At 45.3% G+C, this 22,029-nt stretch overlaps 1 protein-coding gene and 1 long non-coding RNA gene across 6 annotated transcripts in view; one reads left to right on the top strand and one right to left on the bottom strand.

Moving 5' to 3' along the window:
- mn1b (meningioma 1b) overlaps nucleotides 1-12,768 on the bottom strand; it is a 143,972-nt gene extending 131,204 nt beyond the window's left edge. For 3 of the 5 annotated variants that reach the window (XM_059655009.1, XM_059655010.1, XM_059655008.1), the window contains exon 1: nucleotides 7,420-12,768. In XM_059655009.1, the coding sequence (XP_059510992.1) occupies nucleotides 7,420-11,125 (3,706 nt within the window). In that variant the 5' untranslated portion in view covers nucleotides 11,126-12,768. The remainder of the gene's footprint in view (nucleotides 1-7,419) is intronic. The other 2 variants (XR_009447266.1, XM_048555836.2) reach the window with 2 other exon arrangements.
- Nucleotides 12,769-13,627: 859 nt separating this feature from the next.
- LOC125463980 (uncharacterized) overlaps nucleotides 13,628-22,029 on the top strand; it is a 122,001-nt gene continuing 113,599 nt past the window's right edge. The window contains exons 1-2 of the long non-coding RNA XR_007249951.2: nucleotides 13,628-13,739; nucleotides 17,978-18,094. This is a non-coding gene — a long non-coding RNA (uncharacterized LOC125463980). The remainder of the gene's footprint in view (nucleotides 13,740-17,977; nucleotides 18,095-22,029) is intronic.

The following is a 22,029-nucleotide window of genomic DNA, read 5'->3' as shown; positions in this document are numbered from 1 at the left end:
ACCAAAAGCTATCTACTCCACATTACCTTTCCATGATGTGTGACCTCACTGCATAGAAAACAGGTAGAACCTCTTCATAATTATATTTTTGAGCATAAGTTCTGTTCTTAAAAATAGTTACATATGAATTGGTTTCTAGATAATACCAAATAAAGCTCTACTTTAATTGGATTTGTAATAAGTGTGTTATTTATGGAAGGAGTAATTAACATCTTCAGCACAATCTTCCTCAGCTAAAAATGAAACCAGATATCCACCCTCAGAAATACAGTCCTCACAGAGGTGTCATTATCAGCACCACATCACCAATATAGCTATAGTGAGGAGAACGATATTTAAAATTGTGTTTAGTCTAGAACGCCTACTTTAAGTTTGGGGAAAAAAAAAATCTATAAATTAAAAATATATAATACAAAGAGATATGTTGACTGTGCTATTTTGAATAGTAGCAGGCAAGCAGATGTTTTCCTCTGACCACCCTTCACAAAGTAAATGGATCCTTGTTTTTCTGACAATGTGGAATTAGGGTTGGAAGTATCAGAAATGGGGATGGGGGTGCAAGGGTGGATAGGATATCAGCTTATGAAAGAATTGCACTGCTAGGCAGCATGGCACAAGTCGTCTTTTTCACCTCAAAATGTTCTTCACACTCACTCTGATTTACATCAAGCATTGAGATGAAACACCTCAAGTTTGGAAATGTTGATCAAATGAAATCAAAGTCTTTTTTTTAAAATAAAAGCCAAATTGGTTACTTTCAGATGGCCTTCCTTCTGCTGCGTAAAATTCTACGCTTCAATCCTCCATGATTACAAGAGAAAATGGTAAAAACTGATACTATGAAGAGTCCACAAAAGGTTAAAAAGTCACTTAGTTATACAGAACTGGATGATTATTGCTGAAAAAGGAATAAGACTCTTTTTACAGCAATAAAAAAATGAGGAGGCTAGGAGTAAGGAGAAAATACTCATTTTTTTCCACACATAGGTCATTTGAGTTGTAGAATTATCATAGTATGACAGCAAAGCAGATAGGGTAAACAATGGATATGTTACCAGAAAAATAAATGAAAGAACATTGTAAAAATGTGTAGCTACGTTAATCAATTAGAACTGTTGACCTTTTGTTAGTTTCAAGTAACTATTCCAATTCTAACTCACCACCAACAAAGTCTGACTGTGAGGTGTATTTGACTGAGAGGAATGCATGTCACATTGGGAAGAAGACAGTTTCTAACTAGATTTAGACAAAATGAAAAGCACCAGTTCTTTTTAAAAATAAACACTTTGTGTCAATAGTATGAGACAAGCATTGCAAGTGAAATTTAGGTTATGAATGCCATCTGAACCCTTGTGAAACTATTTATTTTGCAGAATTTTCAGTATGTTACTGGAGGTGTTACAATTTCTTTCAATTTATTTTAAACCAAGTTAACGTCTTCAGGAGCTGACAAAGGAATATTATACAAATGTATAAAGCATATGGATGCTAAACTGTGTACTGCATAATTTTAATGCAAAAGTGTCCATCTTTGCAATGTCTTAGCTAAAGTCAAGTCTATTTTCTGACAGTGGAATCTTAGTGACTACATACGGAATTCTGTGAAATTGCAACAGTTTGAATTGAGGTGATAAGTTCACAAACTGTAGATCAATAAAGTTGTGTTTTAGTACTCACGTTATAAGAGAGACAGAGGAAATAAGGAAGAAGCTTACACAAGAGTTGTATAAATCAATTCACCACTATTATACCTCACACGTTCTCCAGAAGGCTCATTGCACTACAAATGTATGTATTTATTTATCTGAAAAAGTGTCATTCATGACTCCCATTCTGCTTGCAGTAAACATATGATGGAAATATTCAAAATCTTTTTGAGCTGAATGCAACATCGATGCCTCAAAATTGTCAAGAGTTTAGTTGCACGAGCTACACGTTTTTTCTTTTAAAAATATCTGTTGGTGTGAACAAAATTAATTAGAAAATGTAACAGATAGCCAACACTGACAGGAATGGCAAGCAAAATCTGTATCAAGCCCAGAGTGGCTGCAAATAATTTCTGCAGATGAATAGTCCCTTATTGAAGAGAAAATCAAATATCCCCACAGACCATTACTTGGGATCTCCTTTACAGCAACCGTTCAATAGACAGAAGGTCTTTAATATAAAGCTGAACACACACTTATTCCCACCTCTATTTACTGATTACTATTGTGTGGAGTGAGCTTTAAAAATAGCATTCATATGTCGCTCAGAAACTTGGCTTTCCACTCAAACAGTCCGATATTCTGCAGTTCCTTGTACTCAGTCTCAGTAATTCGAGTTGTTTAGATTTTCAATCACATTGCAGTTTGCAGATTGTAATCGCATCGAATTAACAGCCTGAAGGAAGTTTGTGTTAAATTAAAACACAACTAATGGGTGGAAAACAGATGAATAAATAATCACCGGAGATTGAATGCAAAAGTGGGGTTAATCTAGTTGACAGAAATGATATTGCTGCTCACTTCAGAACCAGACTGGAGCAAGACTGGCTTCACCAGCATGAAATAATTGTTGCCTGCAGTATTTGAATTGACACCGTGAGCCGTATCTGCATAAAAGCTGCGTGGGTGGGTCAGTGTGCGGCTTGCAGGGAGAGTTTGTGGCAGTTTGTACGTTTGAGAATAGGTCTGTATATTCAAGTACCTGTACCTGCGCTGGGGGCAGACATGCACAATGACACAGCCAAGAACAGGGGAAGTGTGTAAGAAATAGCATTTCATATAAGATTACAAATTGCAAACAGTCCCCTCTGAGAGACGGAGCTGAGTTCGTTCAGGGCATTTTACAATTGAATCCAGAATAGTGACTCCTCCTTCTAGAGAGCAACCTCTGGTGGTTTGGCTAAAAGAGAAAGCGAAGCCACAAGTCCAGCACCCTACGCTCCCTTGCGCAGAAAATCCACAGCGCTCCCCGGGAGACAGGGCCTTTCCCACGGCGGCTCAGAGCACACCAAGTCGGAAACTGCTGCCTGGAGCCGGAGCCCAAAGCAAGTACTCACTCCCAGCTCTATTGCCCGTTTAAACCGAATCTTTCCGAGAGCGCGGCAAATCACTTCAAGTTTTACATTTGTTTTCTTTTCTCTTTCACGGACCTCGGACCAGGATCAAACACATGAAATTTGGCGATCTCTGCAGGTTAGCTAAAAACTCCTTGGTTTTGTTTTGCGGTACATAATGCCGGTGCAAATCCCTGTCTCAGATTGAATCAGCAGTCTTTTTTTTTAATAAATTTCTGGCCGCATGTCCATGACAAATCTTCAAGAGATTCCCAAGATTCACAATGGCAGTGGGAAATTCATTTTAACAGTTTTTTTTAAGTTAAAGGCTGACTGCAGCCTCTCTAGTTGTGAGAAAAAAATTCTACATCCGTGTTAAATCTAATTTCTTCCCGCCCGCCAATGAGTTAATCCCCATTCTTTACTCGATATTTGCTTACACAACCAGGAGGGTTTGCAAAACCCAAAATACCAGCACACTATTGTTAGGAAAAACGTTTTGCGTCTAATATGATTAATTCCCCCGTTCGTCTCCATTTGCGCCCCTCAGTTAGTTGTTCGTTCCCTACTGTCATTGCTACCAGTTTGCCAAGAGCCCACTTCCTCTGCACAGTCTAGTGTTGGAGCAGTTTTTATACATTTTTTAAATGTCTGGCAGGTACTGAAAGGTTACCCCCCGGGAATGTTTCAGCTCCTGAGAAGCAAATGTGTTTCCCTTCACTCCACTGGCCGTAGCAAAACCAATGGAGGACTACCAGAGTAAGGAAAGCACCCCGAGTTTCAGAACAACTAATTCACACCTCACCCCATAATCCTACTGCAACTAAACCCCGGTGCATGACTGCGCACCACTGAATATCACACCCCAAATTTCTGGGAGCTAAAGTACTAATGATATCGATTAGTAAACCACACCATTATGAGTATACTTCACTGTTTAAAATAAATTGAATCTGGTTATTGAAGCTGCCACTGCGGTTAAAACTGAATCTAACACATTACAGTGTTCAATGAGTGCCATCTATCACATTTAGAAGCCCACACCACCTGACAAACTGTGGCAATCGGCCTTTGCAGATAGTGAGTGCGTTTCCAGTTCCAGTGAAATGTACGAGAATTGACAATGTCAAACTCATACAGTTAGTGCAGATAAACACAGAGCCTAGTTCTGCACAGGATCACAGCGGGTTGGACTGCCCGTCCATTCACTCCCATTATACCAAGTGCAGAGTCCAGACACAACACAACTCCTAAACTACACAAAGCAAGAATCCAGACAGAAACATCTCCGCACCACCACCCCCCGCCAATTATTCCCAATTCTATCGCCAAGTGTACAGAATGCTGTCTGTAGGACCACTCTAGCAGCCCCCATCCTCCACAAGTAACATCCCTCCCGCAAAGCTTTCACACACGGATTAGTAAATAGGGAATTGTCCCCGCGCTTGGCAGCTCGAATCCGCCTCAATGACTGAAAGAAGTTTGGGGGGAAGCGGATGACAATCCGACCGCAATTGAGGTGTACCGGATGAAACAGATGTAACCCTGGGTAGAATCTGCTGTTGATGTGAGCCCAGTCGTTTTCTGTGGGAATGTTGATAAGGGAGTAGTTTGTTTGGTGCGAGTAGCTTGCTGTCTGTCCGAGCCTCTGGGAGACAGGTTTGACCCTGGAGCGAAAGCTGGGGCCTTGAAGCTAAACTCCAGATCGTTGAATGTTGATGGGAACCTCAAGCTGTATAATGTGCTATCGATTGTATTGTCCTCTGGCTGCTCTCTAACAATGTCGATCGCTGCCACAACAGCCACTATCCCCCTCTGTTATTTAAATAATACCAAAGCTCTTCGCTTACAAAGGACAAGGTTTTTAAATGATAAGAACACAGCTGACGCGGAGCTGGGATGGCAAACGCGGTGGTCGCGTTCCTGCCGAGAAATCAACTTTTTTTTTCAGTACATTCACTTCTATCAACTTTCCAAAGAGTAATCTTCTTCAATTCAAATCTTCAATCCAGAAAAATAAAACACGTCAGATCGTCTCCCCGCTTGCAAGACCGCAATCACACATTTTCTCACGGTTAATTTAGGCGTGTTTTGTTTAGTAGGTAAAAATCGTAAATTGGCAAAATATTTAAATCATGTTGGAACGTGAAACGTGACCCTGCTTGAGTTTCATGGCATACCGACGGTGGAACAGTGGAACTAAAGAAGTCTAGATTTCCTTGTTAATCCCAGATCAGTAGAGCAGAAGCGAATACTTGTGTGAGCGTTTACCTGAGTGTGAACTAGAGTGCGAATTGTGCGCTTGTATATGTAAATATTTTGTGTGAAACCTGAACGTGAATGCTAGTGTACGTGAGCAATCTGAGTGTGAATCCTTGTGTTTATCTGGCTGCACTGTCATTTATATTCGTACGGGTAGGTGCGCTTCTGAATTAATATTTGTGTCTGGGTGAATGTTTCTACCTGTGCTGCTGCATGTCCGGGAGCGTCTGAATGTGCAAGTGTAGCTGTTAACCCGTGTGATTGAATGCATTTGATTGTGTGCCTGTGATTACGTGTCAAGAGTACACATCGATGTGGGTTTGACGGCATGTGTGTGTCAGAGAATGTGCGAGTGTTGTGCCGGGGAAACACATCAACAAAGTAGTTCATCAATAGTAAATGTTACAGGTCAGTAAGTCCACATGATGAAGGTTCGTTTCGAATGCATTCCTCAACCAAAGTAAAGAGGACGTTGTATAGGAATTGTGCTAACCAGCTATTGATTCAGTTGGCTTTAACTGTTGTGAACACGAACGGCCAGAAAGGACGCTGTGCGACTACATTTAAAAATGTAAAGAAGGTTCCTAACAGCCCAATTTATGTCCTTGCCAGCGCAAAGCTCTGAGAATGCTGATGTGCTGCTCACCCATACAAGCCTTGCATGCTAAACACGCCGGCTCCGAATTCCAACCCTACTAGGCTTGGTATTAAATAGAACAAAGGAGCTAGCAGCAGGACTACCTTTACAACTTGTACACCCAAGCTGGAATGTCATGCGGACTGCTGCTATCAAATGATGCCGTCCAAACACTTCTGCAGCATGCCCGCCCCCTCCCCCTCCACCCCCCAGCCCCGCCGCACCCCTTCCCCATCTCTGGCCAAGAACTCGAGCCAGGTCTGTGAATTAGGAGAGAGACAGGCAAACTAAAGATGTGAGCTGAAAACTAAGTCAAGCCAACGGGGTGCACAGAGCCGCACGCCAGAACCTGTTGTGTGGTTTCGATCGCAAACTGGAAGGTGGTCAGTCTCCGACACCAATGCAATTTTGATATCTAACTGAATATACATTTTTCCCTGTCAACATTTATTACATTCGAAAGCAAAGTTGTAAGAAACAGATGTAAAAGTGATGTAAAATGTCAGCAAATATTATTCCATAGGGAACAACTCTTGGGAAAGAATGTGTCGTCTTTTTTGCAAAAAAAGTCTCTTGAATTCTTTGAACAGTGTTAAAGTCTCCACCTTAATCGAGGATAAACATTGTTTTAGACCAGTTTAAATGAACATTAGCAGTAACCCTTCGAGCCCCGGACGCCCCTTGTCCCACACACTGCCTCAGCGCCAATAGCCTCCTGTGGGTTTTTAATGAATACTTATTACAGTCGAGGTGGAGATGAGGTATCGATCAAGGAACTCATGACCAATCGGAATTAACCCTGCATCCTCTTCTGGAACCACTAGGGCAGACGTTGAAGGGTTAATTAAATAAACGCTGTGGGGTGGAAAGCTCACAGCACATGCTGGGGGGTGAAGAGATCCGCAGAGCCACCCGGCTTCAACAATCGAGTATCCCCCTCACATCCCTACATCCTATAATCTGCTTTACAAATCCCCAGTCAGTTTTAGTTCATTGGGAAAATTTGCTTGCTGATTCCAAATCTTTGCTTCTGAAGGATTCAATAAAAGTAATTTTGTTGAAAAATGAATGGAATGAGCTCAGTTTGTATTATCCTCTGGTGGTCTTTTTACTGTTGCTTAATGAAGAACCTGATTAATATTGATCTGAACAACCCCGTTTTTATACTAACCAAAGACCCTGGCTTCACAACAATCACAAGCATTGTCCTCAACCTGGAAGTGTGATCACTCCTCACTAACATTCTCTCCACAGCCACTGTCTGGTTAAGGGCACCATTACCTCCCAGAACTTGTTCAGATGTCTTGTAGCCATCTTTCCAAAGGGGAAATAATTATGCCACTGCAATTGTGACTTTTACCTTTGATTTGGATTTTAAAATGATGAAACCCTTCAAAAATACTCATTCATTAAAACAGAAGGTGGCTGAGCAAGTTACTAAGTAGTATGTAGATCCAACTAAAGTAAACAAGAGAGTTACCTTCTTTGTTGGTACTTGCAGACTTGGCCTTTTCCCATGGTGCCATTTGCTTGTCTTCATCCTGTGGATCCATCATGGCCTTGTCATTGGGCATGTACCAGGTAGAGTTATGCTCTGCCATCAATGATTCAATGTCTATCGTGCTGATGGCAGCCTTACTAGTGTCTGTGCCACAAGTGGCCAGTTCTGTGTCCCCATTCTGGCTGGGGCATTCGGCTTTTTTGTTCTTCATGGCGAGAGGCTGGTCCTCAGATATGCTAAACTGTTGCCGCTGCAGCTGGATCTGTGCTTGCAGAATCTCCAGCGGGTGAATCTCGTCCTGGGTTGACGTGCTGGTGGGGGTGCGAACTTGCTCCATGCCTGGTGTGCCCGGGTGCCCACTGCCAGTGCTGCCAAGCCCAAAGTTGTCGGCGCCAGGCCCTGTGTTGGAGGTAGTGTTGCTGTTCGGGTGTGCATTGAGCATGCCATGGCCCATAGGTTTCTGACCACTGAGCAGACCGTGGTCAGCTCGCTGCAGCTTGGGGGAGCTGGTCACTAACTGGGTGACCTTGGGTATGTTGTTATCAGAGCTCGAGGACACCTCGTCTTCATTCCCATAGTTGTTGCTGACATCGTCTGAGAAGTCAACCTGAGGCGAGCTGCCATCTGATTTTGTCACACTTTGAATTCCGCTATCCAGGGAGGACATGAGGTCAGGTTGGTCAGGGAGGAGAAGGTCATTCCCTTTTCCCCATGATGGGGAGGTGAGGGATTTATCCTGAGGGGTGCCACCTCGGTCACCAGTGTGACTAGACTGGCCCTGCTGCCCTGGACTGACCCCAGGATTCACATTTTCAGCTGAGTATTTGTCAAAAAAATTCCCCGGGCTGACGTGGCCACTATCCCGTTTTCTCCGGCCTCTCCCTCGCCCCGTCTGTCCTTTGCCTTCGCTCGGGATGGCCTCCAAGGCATAATTTGGGGACAGGTTGCACTCTGGTTGGGACGGGGGATTAGGCCCCTGCGTGGTATTCTGTGCTGTAGATGTGCCCAGCTTGCCACTCACAGTGCCAGAGACCCCCATCTGACTGTTCTGCTGAGTGCTGCCTTGGAAATACTCAGACCCATTGCCCGTGCTGCCAGTCGAGGGCCCACCAACATTCCCGCCACCACCCCCACTGCTTGGCCCAACACTGTCCTGCTCAGTTTGGCTCAGTTTTCGTTTCCCTTCATTTTGGTTCTTTTTATTAAAGGTGACGTTGAGGTTCGGAGCACCTAAACTGGCAATCATGTTCTGGCAAGCCGTGGACAGAGCAGCCAAGCAACTCTGTCCATAAATGGTGTTATCCTTTGAACCAGGCTTGCTGAAGGAGCCCAGCGACAGCGATCCTATCTTGCTCAAGGAGGACCGCTGGTTGGCCTGAAATTCAGATTGAGGGGGTGGATAGGTACCGGGTGATGGGGCCACTCCAGGGGGATTGTTGTGTGGGTTTGAGGGGCGGTTTGGCCCCCCAAACGGAAAGCCTGGTTGTCCACCCATTGGGGTACCTTGGAAATCAGGTGCAGCTCTTCGATCAGTCGACGTGTTGGGAAGGCCCATACCCCCGCTGGGTGACTGCATCTGCGCAACATTGGCCATATTGTTGGCAAACTGGGAGTGCATCCCAGGCGAGTGCAAACTCTGTACGTGTCCATCACCCGGCATTCTCATTGGCTCTTGCATCCCCAGTCCATTCCCACCTGGCCTAAACAGCATACCAGAACCATTCTGCTGTAAATTCATCTGGACAGATTCATGGGGGCTGCCTTCAGGAGGTACGGTGGAGCTACCCATCCTTCTCTGAAGCATCTCGCCTGACGGGTGGTGGCCAGAGAACCAGGCATTCTCCTGGCCCATCTGTGGATTCTGAGGATCGAAGCCGGGCATCCTCCCACTACTTTCCCTCTCAAAGCTGGGCTGTGACATGTTTGCCACCTGGCCACTGTGTACTATGCTGTTTTGGTTAACGTCAGCGTGGTGGCTGAGGTGCTGGAGTTCAGGTTGCCTCATCCTGTGCCGTTGGTTCCTCGATACCATCTGCTTGAACATCATCAGCATGTTTTGCCGCTGCTGCAGGGACTGTTGATCAGCCCCAGGATGTTGCAGAGGAGGCCCTGTCGGGAAGCCCTCAGGACCAGGTGGTGAAAACTCATTGGGAAGCCCAGGGTACGCAGACGGAGATAGATGGTTTTCCAAACTTGCATTGTGCATACTGTTGCTACTCCAAGTAGCACAATTGTCCACGTTGTGGTTATTTGGAAAGTCAAACCTTGGGCGCTTCGCCACATTGAGATATGGAGCATCAAAATGCTGCAGCCTCTGATTGGGCTGCTGCTGAATATTGAACATGGGGTCGCCGTAAGGGTGCATATTCCTGTTCTCTAATCTTTGAATGGGGTACTCAAAAGGAGCATGCTGATTCGGCATCATTGCCCCACTGTCCTGGAGACTGGAGTTTGGAGCCCCTGCCTCTGCTTGCTGCTGCCGAGGTATCGCTGGGGGACAAGAGTTCTGCCGTGCGAGCAAACCTGCCTGCTGCTGCATGAGGGGGTTCCGGGCAGCCACACTAGACTCCATGCCCACTGGCATTTTTCGAGCATTCCCAAACCTTTCGTAGAACATCCCGTGCTGCTGCTGAGGGTGGATCTTGCCCAAACTCACCAGGCCAGGAGTCCTGGGCATGGGGGCATTGGCAGGAAAGTTGCCCCCAGGCACGTGCCGTCCCGGGCCATAGTGAGGAAGCTGGGCACCAGACTCCGAGGGGGAGAACACGGGCATGTCGAAGGGCCTGGTAGGGGCGTCATTCTGGTAGTTGTACTCCATGGAGTCCACAGCTGGCTGGTTCTGCAGGCGCCTCTGTTCCAGTCCATGCGCCTCGGATGTAGAAGAGGCTGGAAGGCCATGGAAGGAGGCAGCTCGGTTGGGAGACTGGTCCAGGGGGAGGCAGGGAGTGTGGTTGGAAGACGGGGTGTGGTGCTGGTGGTACTCTGAGAGGTTACCTGGCCTCCCCACCGGTGCTGCCTGTTGTGCAAAGCCTTCGCCTGGCCCCCCTCCTCCAGCCCCACCACCTCCCCCACCCCCTCCTCCTCCCCCTCCTGCAGTCTGATTCTCCCCCAGGGGGTCATAACTGTCCCCGAAAGCATGCGGCTGCCCGGCCAAGGGGTTGCTGCTGTAGCCGGGAGTGCCCAGCAGACGTCCCCCGTGCAGGCACGAATGGCCAGGCTCGGTCCCGCAGAAGCTGCCGCTGAAGTGGGGGTGCCCGTGCGGGTGGGGTCCGCCGGGGAAGTAGCCATGAGCGGCCTGGGGCTGGGGCTGCGGTGGGGGACCGGCAGCCGCTGCTGTCGGAGGCGGCGGTGGAGGAGCCTGGGGCGGCTGCGGGCCACCAGGAGGAGGCGCCGCCGTGCTCCCCGCCGCTGCCGGAGCCTGGGGCGGCTGCAGGGCCCCGGCCCCGCCGTGCAGCTCCGAGTGCCCCCCTCGGGGGTGGAAAGCGTACGGTTCCCCGCCCAAGGACGGGTTCATTCCCAGACCCAGCTCAAGGGGACCCAGAGCCTGCTCGTCCATAGCGCTGCCAGTGGCACCGGGGAACGTTGGGCTTTTATAATGACCCGTCATAACCAGGGCAGCCTGGCTGAAGTTTCTCTCCCCGCCTGGGCCACCACCGCTCCTGCTGAACTGATCCAGGCCGAACATAACTTCCCAAAGCCCTCCCCCCCCACCCCAGGTCCAACCTGATCAATACGGCATGACAACCGGGAGGGAGCCCCCAGGGCTAATTTCGATCCCAGAGAGAAGGGGGCAAAAGAAATAGAGAATTTGAAAACCTCCCCAAATTGAAATCAACAAGACGACTAAATAAGAAGGGGAAAATAAATGCGATCTGTTCCCACCCCCCAACTTCAATATCCAAAGTCTAAAAGAGAATTGTTTAAAAATCTCGAAAACATTGAGGAAGAAAGTCACCCTCTCAGATTCACATTGTGATTCTGAACACACTCTCTCTCTAGAACGTCAATTTCACCCTTCATATTCTCATTATTTTGTAGTAGTTGTTGCTGGTTTTAAAATAAATTCTTGGGTTTAGTCATCAATTCTTAATTTTCTCTTTGTCTAACACCTCCCTCCCTCCACAACCAGCCCCCAGCCCCCCATTCGCCGGGAGAAATGAAGTCCCCGGGCGCTGCTCTGATCGATCAAGGGAAAGGGGATGGTGGGGGGAGCTGATCCAGCGACAAGTGCCCAGGAACCAGGCGGTGGACAGGGGGAAGCGGTCGGGAAGGGGTGGGGAAGAGGTTGGGGGGGGGGTGGGGGGCAGTTGTTGAGAGCTGCAAAGGGAGGCGCTGGGACACTGCACCCGCTGCCGCCGCTTACAGTGGCTCCAAACTTGCATCCATCCACTGACTTGAGACCGCCGGAGCTGGAACCTCTCAGTTGAAATGCTCGTCTCCCCTTTTTGTCGGTCTTTCCTTTCTGTCTGTCTCTCTCAAAACCTTTAATCCAGCACCATGTGAGAGTGAGTCTAAACTGAGCACTGCTTCTGTTCCTCTCTCTCTCGTTCGCTCGCACGCTCGCTGTCTGTCCGTCTCTCTGTCTCGATCACTAGTGCTGGCTTGAGAAGCACTGTCTGATCTCATCCCTCGGAAAGCCAGCAACAAGTTTGATACTGCTATCTGCAATCAATTTCAGCCATTATTCTTCCACCAATCATTGCTACGCATGCTCCTAGCCAGAAGGCGGGGCTTGGAGTTAAGGTGGACTGAAGTAAACCCCCCTTAAAAAGAGAGACAAAGAGGCAAACGTACAAAAAAGGAAGCGAGCAAGAAAGGAAAAGGGGAGGGGGTGTCCTTACACAGTGCATGCAGGATCTAAAGAGCGCCGGTCTAATTGATAAGCCTTGGTTTAGCTGTCCGCATTGTAAATTAACTGCATTTAGAAAATGATTTGCCCATTGCATTCACGCTGCGCTGTGTTCTCAAAACAGCAGTCCCCCGTCAAGTTAACAGTATTTTCCGAAAACTGTTGGTAGCGAAGCAAGTTAAAGCGGACTCCGAGAAAGCCAATGGTTTGCTTGCTCCCCGCAGCTGAGAGTTTAGCGAGCCCATTCCCATCTCTAATTAAGTTCGTTTGTAACCACAGACAAACGCAGCGATGCTGTTTTATCCAGCACGTCGCGTTCCCCGTGCTGATTGTGAAAATGGTGAATTAAATCTAGTCGGAATGCAAAGGGATCTTGCTGAAGTTTGTTTTTTTTTACCCGAGGGTTTCATAAGGACAATCTCCTCCCGAATGAAGATAGCGATCCGGACAGTGATCTCCTGTCTCCACCGTCGCCATTCGGTTCAAGGTATCCCTAACCTGCCCCTGTTCTTGCCCAGATTTCATTCCGATGGTTGATCAAAAAAAATGAACCAAAGGTGAGGGGAGGCAGCCACAAAGACAAAGGTTTAAATTACACCCATAAGGAGCCCAAGCCTCCTTAAACAACGCAATTAGTCTTCCGAGGGCGGGGGGGATAACGAACAATTCTGTTCTGATGCTAAAATCAATAGTGAAATTTAATATCTCCTGCACTTTATCAAATATTTATGCCAATAACCTCTAGTTAAAATGTTTAAACCTTGATGTGATTTGGGCGCGGGGTAGCGGGGCTTGAAGTTCATCCCGCGATTAGACGCAAGAAGAGGGACGAGGCTTCCTCGCCAACAACCCGATCATCTCCAGAGAGTGAGAGAGAGAGAACGGGGAATCTGGAACTCACACGCTCACACAACACACAGAGGATATCAGGGCGAAAATCATCGTCCCAGTTGAATAATTCCTACTATTAATACAATTAAACAGTAGTCATGATTTTAAATATTCCCAGGTTTGTTCTGTTTGGAGGGTTTTTTTTTAGACACAATCGATTTCTACAATGCGTTGTTAATTTCAAGTCAGTTTCATCTCAGCCGGAAAACAAAACCGATTTTTGTTAAAAGTTTAGAAATGTGAGTTAAAATGTCTTGAACTGTCCAGTGCAGGAGGCAGTTGGGGGATTAATGTTTCGCAGTAATTTTTTTTTAAAGAAGAATCTCTGCTTTAGCTGTTATGGAATCCAGGGAGCTGGAGCTGGTGATTAAATATTGATTCTGTGTAATTAGTTTTCATGTGAGCCATCCGCGTGGTGATGTTTTTAGGTATTGAGTAACAGCGTCGAAATGAACTTCGACACTGAAATTATTAGTTAGGATGTGACAGGCTGCGAGAGATTTGAACGAATTTACATTGTGATTTCGGAGAGAGGAGACAGAACGAAATCTTTCCGAAGGTAACAGAAATGTATAATTGCCCCTTCTCGTTTTCATTCCGGGTTTAAAGTTTAATGACATGTAGGAACGGCTTACAACGTTCTCTGGGGTTGAAGTTGAGGCAACATATTTTATGAAACAATATTTGTGGGTGATCATCAACACAATGCAAAAGCAAAGACATAGATTATGTGTCTCGCAGATATATTCCCTGCGAGTTATACTGCACTGGTGAGCTTTGTTCGTTATGTGTATCCTTTTTAAAAAATAACAGCCCCCAGTCTGAGAAGTTGAACTGCAGTCTCTTCCTCTGGATCAAAGTTCTTTAATCCCTATTTATTTTACATTGTATTGTGCTATCTGAAGTCTTGAGTCCCTCTGAATTCACCTAGATTCAAGGAGATTCCGCCCCCCCCCCACCCCCATTTTATGTGTATCCTTAGCCAGGGAACAATTATAGAACATAATATATATCTGGGTACCCGGCTCCAGACGCCGTTTTCTTTCCATCCCCCTTCCTTGCACCCCCCCCCCCCCAACCAAACCTCTCTCTCTCTCTCACACACACACACACACACACACACATACACACACGCACTCACACACACACACAAACACAAAGCACTTGTTCTTTGTGGTTTTGGACAAGGATGTGAAAGTTTGCACACGTGGACATTGCCATCTTGTGGCGTTGGTTGGAACAATCCAGAGTAAGCGTGCAAAAGCAGCTGTGTTCAAACATTTTTTTCATAAAAAAATTATGAGAGCGACAGAAAAAAAGTCAGGACAAAACTAAGAAGTTGAAGTTTCATCGTTTTTATTGCCGTGTAGTTGAAGGTGTCACTCCGTGACAGTTTGGCTCTGTTCTGTGCGATGACAGACGCGCCCGAGGGATCTTTTAAAGGGATGTTGTCTTATTGCTGGCCAGCGATGTCAAACGTCGAATTTCCTGAGGAACACATCTGTACGTGCCCGGTTTCTAAAAATAAATCCTCCCCCTTGAGTAGGACCACACGGATACCTCACTATTTGGTTGACAACCTAGGCTAACTGGGCTTAAAATAAAAACAATACTGCAGGGACAGATTTTATTCCTCCCAGAGTCCAGAGGGAAGTAGGGAGGAGATTGGCCAGGTACTGACATTCATAATGGGACTATTACTGAACACGGCCAGTAAACTGTAAATAGGCTCATGTGGTGATTGTGTTGACGGCAACCTTGATAAAACAGCCCTAGTTATTAATGAGTAATTATCCCCATCCTATGTAAAAATTATGGACTTAATTATTCAAAGTATCTTTGAGGGACATTTGTATAGTTAGGACCTAGTCAGAAGGAGTCAGATATTAGTAGATGGAAGACAGTGCCTAGCCAACTTCCTCCACTGAGGCAATGCAGGTTTTGACAAGGATAAGTTATTAGTCATTAACTGAAAGCTTTTTAAAAATCCCATGGATAGGGACTGTTTCATAGTTCAGTGATTAGAGGACAGCCCTTGCAAACCAGGAAATGTGAATTTGAGTCTCACTGGGGCCTTTCAGGGTGGAACCAGGCATCCTGCATCTAATCAGGAGCTTGTAGATTCAACTTCTATTAGGTTCAATTGGCTCACCGTGCACCTTACAAGTTTAGGGGCCCTCTTGTGATTCAGTGGTAGTGTCCTTTCTCCCGGACTGAAAAACGCAGGTTCAAGCCTCATAGGCTGCTGAAGTGTGCATTAACATCTCTGAGCTGGTTGATTAGGAAAAATAGTTTTTTAAAAACCCCACCAAAACAGTGGGGATTCAGGACTACCCCATGGGGATGTTGAAGAAACTGGCTAAGAAATAACACAAAACAATGAGCATATTATGTCAATGTGGAGTTGATTAGCACTGAACTGTTTGCCTTTGTATTTACTGACCTGGATTCCAAACCTCAACATGAAGTGGTCAAATTTGCAGATGAAAGAAAACCAGAAGATGCAAAAGAATCAGAATAGGAATTTTAGAATGGGCTGGATAAAATATGTGCATAGGAAGAACAATGGCAGATTGAATTTAATGAAGCAAACTTGAATTGTCAAGAGCTGCACAGAAGAAGAATACCTAATACCAACTTTACAGGTGTGTAGAACTATCTAAAGATTGATCTGAAAGTCAATTAAGGGACTTGGTACTTAGTGCTACATAAGTCCAACTAAAGCAGAGCTGCAAAAAGTCAAGCTAACAGGATTTTGAACTATACCATTGGCACAATGGAAAGTATGTCAGAGCAGCTGATAGTCAATTGTTACATGGTGCAAGCTCTGGTCAACAAGGTATAAAGAAAACATTACAGCAACAGAGTCCCTGTTTCATAGCATCAGCTGAAGACTGGAGAAACTTAGACATTTTTTTAAACGAAAGAGGATTCAGTTGGGAGTTGTTTAGGATTGTTCCGGGTTTATTGAGAGATGGCCCAGAATATTGTTTTATATTAAATGACAGGAAAACTAGTGTGACAGTTTCAAACTAGTGAAAATGAATTTTAGGACTATCAGAAAACTTGTCCTTGCTCAGATTGATCAACATGTAACTTTATCTTACAACTGGAGTCAAGGAAGGTGGAAACAGACAGCATCAGTCAACTGGCTTGTCTGTGTCTCACCTGATGGCTTCGAGATGAATCCAATATTTAGTCAAACAGAGACCAGCCAGGAGACTATGTGGGGTCAAAGAATTATTTAAAATACTCTTTAGCTAGGAAAAATGGAAAACAGCTGGGAAACTATCTTCGGTCCCTGTTCCATGATGCCATTTGGCATGGACTGAATTGGGCTCGACAATGGAGCAGCCCATTTTTGAATACCCTCTAAATGTCCAAATGGAATAGAGGAGGCAAATCTGGTATTTGTTAAACAGTATTTAGAATGGGTGAATGGCCTTCTTCATTGGTAATTATATATCAGTTTTCAAGTGTAAGCTACATTTAGGCAAACAATATAACAGAGAAAGCATTTAATCATGTGAAATGTCAGTTAATGAAAAGTGATGCAAAGAATTGTTTATATGCTATTCAAAAACAACTCTGGTAAGTATCTAGGTGTGGGATTATGCATCTTAGTTCCCTGTGCACTGATTTCTTAAAATGATCCATTTTGCAGATGTAACTAATATTGTCTTCCAAGTACACACACAAGATTCTTCCAGTCACAAGTAAAAGACCAAACTGTTGGTCAGATAGTGTTTTACATATGATATGTGTTGACTGAATTTTTTTAACCAATACAAATGTAGAGGCTATTCAACAATTGGCTGCGCCATTGTCGAGCCCAATTCAGTCCATGCCAAATGGCATCATGGAACAGGGACCTAAGATAGTTTCCCAGCTGTTTTCCATTTTTCCTAGCTAGAGAGTATTTTAAATAATTCTTTGACCCCACATAGTCTCCTGGCTGATCTCTGTTTGACTAAATATTGGATTCATCCCTAAGCCATCAGGTGAGACTCAGACAAGCCAGTTGACTGATGCTAAGTTAACAAGGTGTAGAGCTGGATGAACACAGTAGGCCAAGCAGCAGAGGAGCAGGAAAGCTGACGTTTCGGGCCTAGATCCTACTTCAGAAGATATGTCTGTTTCCACCTTCCTTAACTCCAGTTGGGAAGAGAAAGTTACACGCTGAACTGAAAGGTAAGTAACTCAGCGTACTGTCAATGCAACATTATAACACTAAGTATGATTTTTATGTTCCCTGCAGTGAGCTGCACTCCTGACTGCTCAGATTCTAGTAATAAGGTATAAATTACTACCTGTCCCTCACAACTACCCAGATCCAACAATGTCCTTTCCTTAACGTGTCTGCCTGTGGATTTTTTTTAAAAAAAACAAGCAAACAACAGATGATTTAAAAAAAAAGAGTTGCAGTGGTGAAATTTACCACTAGTGTCCTTGTGAGAAGGAACCATGCACATCACTCACCCTGCCATCCTCATGAGTATGTTGTCCCTTACATTTATCACAGGGCAGTGGCAGCATCAACGCCAACACCTTATACTGCAACAGAATGCCTGCGATGTCACCGAAAGTGATTTTGGTTCAGTTTCACTGTTGTTCACTTCTTTTCCTGGAAAGACCTAATGGGAAAATCACAATAAACTAAAGCCATCTAGAATACCTCCTCAGAAATGTTCACACAGAAAAATCAAATCAACAGTGTAAGGAATTCAAGACAGGAGCCAGAGTTTTGAATAGGGCTGTAAAGCCAGGTGTCTGACGTCATTCTGCCTTTCTCAGCAGATGTCACTCATTACTGCAGCCGGTCCATATCCAGATTACTCATCAGAAGGCCCACTGAATTATGAATTTCTGGGATAAATCGGCAGAATCGTTGTATAGAAACCATCAAAAGCACTGGTAAAAGAAAATTGCACAATCTTACATAACAAATGTTTAATTTTAATCACTACGTCTCTCAATTAATGGTCATGCTCACCTGACCTCTGAGTTAATCCTAGATTTTATTTTTATTTCCAATGAAGTTTTTCCATTTTTCTTTGAAATTGTTCAACATGAGAATAGAAAAACAAATAAGATGAGTTGTATTGTTTTTAATTTATTTCCCTGGATCTTAAGGCTCAAGTTAAAATTCATTGGTAAATAACATGGAGTTAGCTCCCATCTCTATTTTCTCCTCTTGCTTTCCTGAAGTTTCTGGCTCCTGCTTGGAACTTTCTTTCATGTTTGCTGTTAACATAGACACCTAGAGTCTAAGAGTGGAGTTGGATCATTTGTCCCTTTGAGCCGTCTCCAAATTCAATATGATCATGGTTAATTGCCCAACTCAATACCCTGTTCCTGCTTTCACCCTATATCCTTTGAGCCCTTTAGCCCAAAGAAATATCTCCTTCTTGAAAATATTCAATGTCTTGATGTTAGCTGCTTCCTATGGTAGGGAATTCCACAGGCTCACCACTCTTTTAGTGAAGAAATTTCTCCTCATTGCTCTTAGACTGTAACCCCTGGTTCAGGACTCCCTGGTCATTGAGAACATCCTTCTTTCTCTTAGCCTGCTCAAGTGACCCTTTGATAATCGATGTAAGCAGCCTGGTGGTTCATGAGCTTGGCATTATAATCAAGACTGATACTTTCCCCAGGTGAAATCAAGTATGAATAGATAAAAATTAATGGAAAGGTAGTCCTCTTGAGTCCAAGTTCACTCAGAGCAAATGTAATGTTCGCATGTGGTATCCTGGCAGATATTAGCTCAATATAAAACAATAAACCCAGGATACATGATAAGAAGCAAAAAATATATGAGCTATAAGTACATTACAGAGAAATGATTTTGTATGTAGGTGGAGGCAAAATATTGCAGATGCCAGAAACTTGAAAGAATAGAAAATGCTGAAACATACTCAGCAAGGCTGAATAAAGAAACAGAGTTAGTGTTTCAGGTCTGTGATCTTTCATAAGGTTGCCTATAGGTTACTTAACTAATGGAACAGAAGGAGTGAACCTTCAGCAGGTGACAATAAACTGTGGATTATGGGTAAAAAAGAGAGTAAGAATGATCAAAATAGGCTCAAGTTAGAACATCTATGAGGTAGAGGGAGAAAGCTACATGAAGTGATGTCACAAAGTGAGAAATAGCATCATCTCAAAATGCTGAACAGCAGAATGAAAGAATGCATTCACCATTTGTACCTGTCAAACGTTTGAGCTTCTAAATGGTGTCAGCATGATATATCCTAATTTTTAAACTGTTTCAGGAATTACTATTTTAATATTTATATGGTTCCTGTCAGTGTTTATGATGAAGCCACCTCAAATTCCAATGCCATATGTGAAGCCAGCACTACACTGCATTCAGCTAACTGTCCCTGCCCATGCAAAGCAACATACAGGTACCTCTAAACTGGGAGGTAACTGAACGTGAGCACTACATAAATTATGTGTGGCCAGGGGCTGAGGAAGATGGCAGAAGATGAGCAGAAACCTGGCAGCCGAAGAACCAGCTTATGTCCATATGCTAGATGAAGTGTTAGATGCAGGTACAATTACAATATTTCAACATTTGGACAGGTACATGAATAAGAAAGATTTAGATAGATATGGACAAATGCTGGCATGTCAGACTAGTTTAGATTGGGAAATGTAGGAGGCATGGACAAGTTGGACTGAAGGGTCTGTTTCTGTGTTGTATTATTCACGACTCTATGACTGTCCTAGCTGGACTGCGTTAGGAGCCAAATCTCACAGGCCCTCACTTGAAAAGATGAATATTATCTGGGTACCAACATTTTCTGCAGTTATTAGAGAATGTGTCCAGCACCACACAAGACATGAAGGCCATTATGGAAGAGCTCACTTGTTCCAGTCAGGATGGCTGCATATCAAGGTACATTAGGATGATATTCCAACCAAATGTAGACAAACTCAAAGTGGCAGAAATCCTAAGACCAGTTGCAGTGAATGGTCAGAGTGCAAAAGAGAGGGTGCATCAATCTCCACACTCTATCCTACGCGCTCTCAGGAAGCTGGGCAATCCAATCCATTAAGCAATTATTGCAGAGTTGCACTGTCTTCATTGCTAACTCGATGCCTGTTCAGAGATCAGGTGAGTGAGGATGTGTCCAGCAATAGAAACATGATTAGAGTGGAAACAGAATGGCTGTTGCACCTCAAGTGGCATTACATCTAACCCCATTTGGACCCCTGCTCAAATGACAGGAGATGTGCTATGTGCTGGAAACTAAACAGCACCACACATCGAGTTAACGAAGTGTGAAGCTGGATGAACACAGCAGGCCAAGCAGCATCCCAGGAGCAGAAAAGCTGACGTTTCGGGCCTAGACCCTTCATCAGAGAGGGGGATGGAGAGAGGGTTCTGAAATAAATAGGGAGAGTGGGGGAGGCGGACTGAAGATGGATAGAGAAGATAGGTAGAGAGGAGAGTGTGGGTGGGGAGGTAGGGAGGGGATAGGTCAGTCTGAGGAGGACGGACAGGCCAAGGAGGCAGGATGAGGTTAATAGGTGGGAAATGGAGGTGCGGCTTGAGGTGGAAGGAGGGGATAGGTGAGAGTAAGAACAGGTTAGGGAGGCAGGGACGAGCTAGACTGGTTTTGGGATGCAGTGGGGGGATGGGACAAGCTGGGCTGGTTTTGCGATGCAGTGGGGAAAGGGGAGATTTTGAAGCTTGTGAAGTCCATATTGATATCATTGGGCAGCAAGGTTCCCAAGCGGAATATCAATTGCTGTTCCTGCAACCTTCGGGTGGCATCATTATGGCACTGCAGGAGGTCCAGGATGGACATGTCGTCCAAGGAATGGGAGGGGGAGTTAAAATGGTTCGCGACTGGGAGGTGCAGTTGTTTGTTGCAAACCGAGCGGAAATGTTCTGCAAAGCGGTCCCCAAACCTTTGCTTGGTTTCCCCAGTGTAGAGGAAGCCACAATGGGTACAGTGGATACAGTATACCACATTGGCAGATGTGCAGGTGAACAACTGCTTGATATGGAAAGTCATTTGGGGCCTGGGATGGGAGTGAGGGAGGAGGTGTGGGGGCAAGTGTAGCATTTCCTGCGGTTGCAGGGGAAGGTGCCGGGTGTGGTGGGTTTGGAGGGGAGTGTGGAGAGGACAAGGGAGTCACGGAGAGAGTGGTCTCTCCGGAAGGCAGACAAGGGTGGGGATGGAAAAATGTCTTGGGTGGTGGGGTCGGATTGTAGATGGTGGAAGTGTCGGAGGATGATGTGTTGTATCCGGAGGTTGGTGGGGTGATATGTGAGAACGAGGGGGATCCTCTTTGGGTGGTAATTGCAGCGGCAGGGTGTGAGGGATGTGTTGCGGGAAATGCGGGAGACACGGTCAAGGGCGTTCTCAACCACTGCGGCGGGGGAGGTTGCGGTCCTTGAAGATCGTGGACATCTGGGATGTGCAGGAGTGGAATGCCTCATCCTGGGAGCAGATGCAGCGGAGGCAAAGGAATTGGGAATAGGGGATGGAATTTTTGCAGGAGGGTGGGTGGGAGGAGGTGTATTCTAGGTAGCTGTGGGCTTGAAATGGACATCAGTTACAAGCTGGTTACCTGAGATGGAGACTGAGAGGTCCAGGAAGATGAGGGATGTGTTGGAGATGGACCAGGTGAACTTGAGGTTGGGGTGGAAGGTGTTGGTGAATTGGATGAACTGTTCGAACTCCTCTTGGGAGCAAGAGGCGGCGCCGATACAGTCATCAATGTAACGGAGGAAGAGGTGGGGTTTGGGGCCAGTGTAGGTGTGGAAGAGGGACTGTTCCACGTAACCTACAAAGAGGCAGGCATAGCTTGGGCCCATGCGGGTACCCATGGCCACC

The sequence above is a fragment of the Stegostoma tigrinum genome, chromosome 26 (genome assembly GCF_030684315.1).
Source record: "Stegostoma tigrinum isolate sSteTig4 chromosome 26, sSteTig4.hap1, whole genome shotgun sequence".
Classification (NCBI taxonomy): domain Eukaryota; kingdom Metazoa; phylum Chordata; class Chondrichthyes; order Orectolobiformes; family Stegostomatidae; genus Stegostoma; species Stegostoma tigrinum.
The sequence above is the reverse complement of the archived record's forward strand: the minus strand, read 5'-3'. Positions and strand labels throughout refer to the sequence as shown.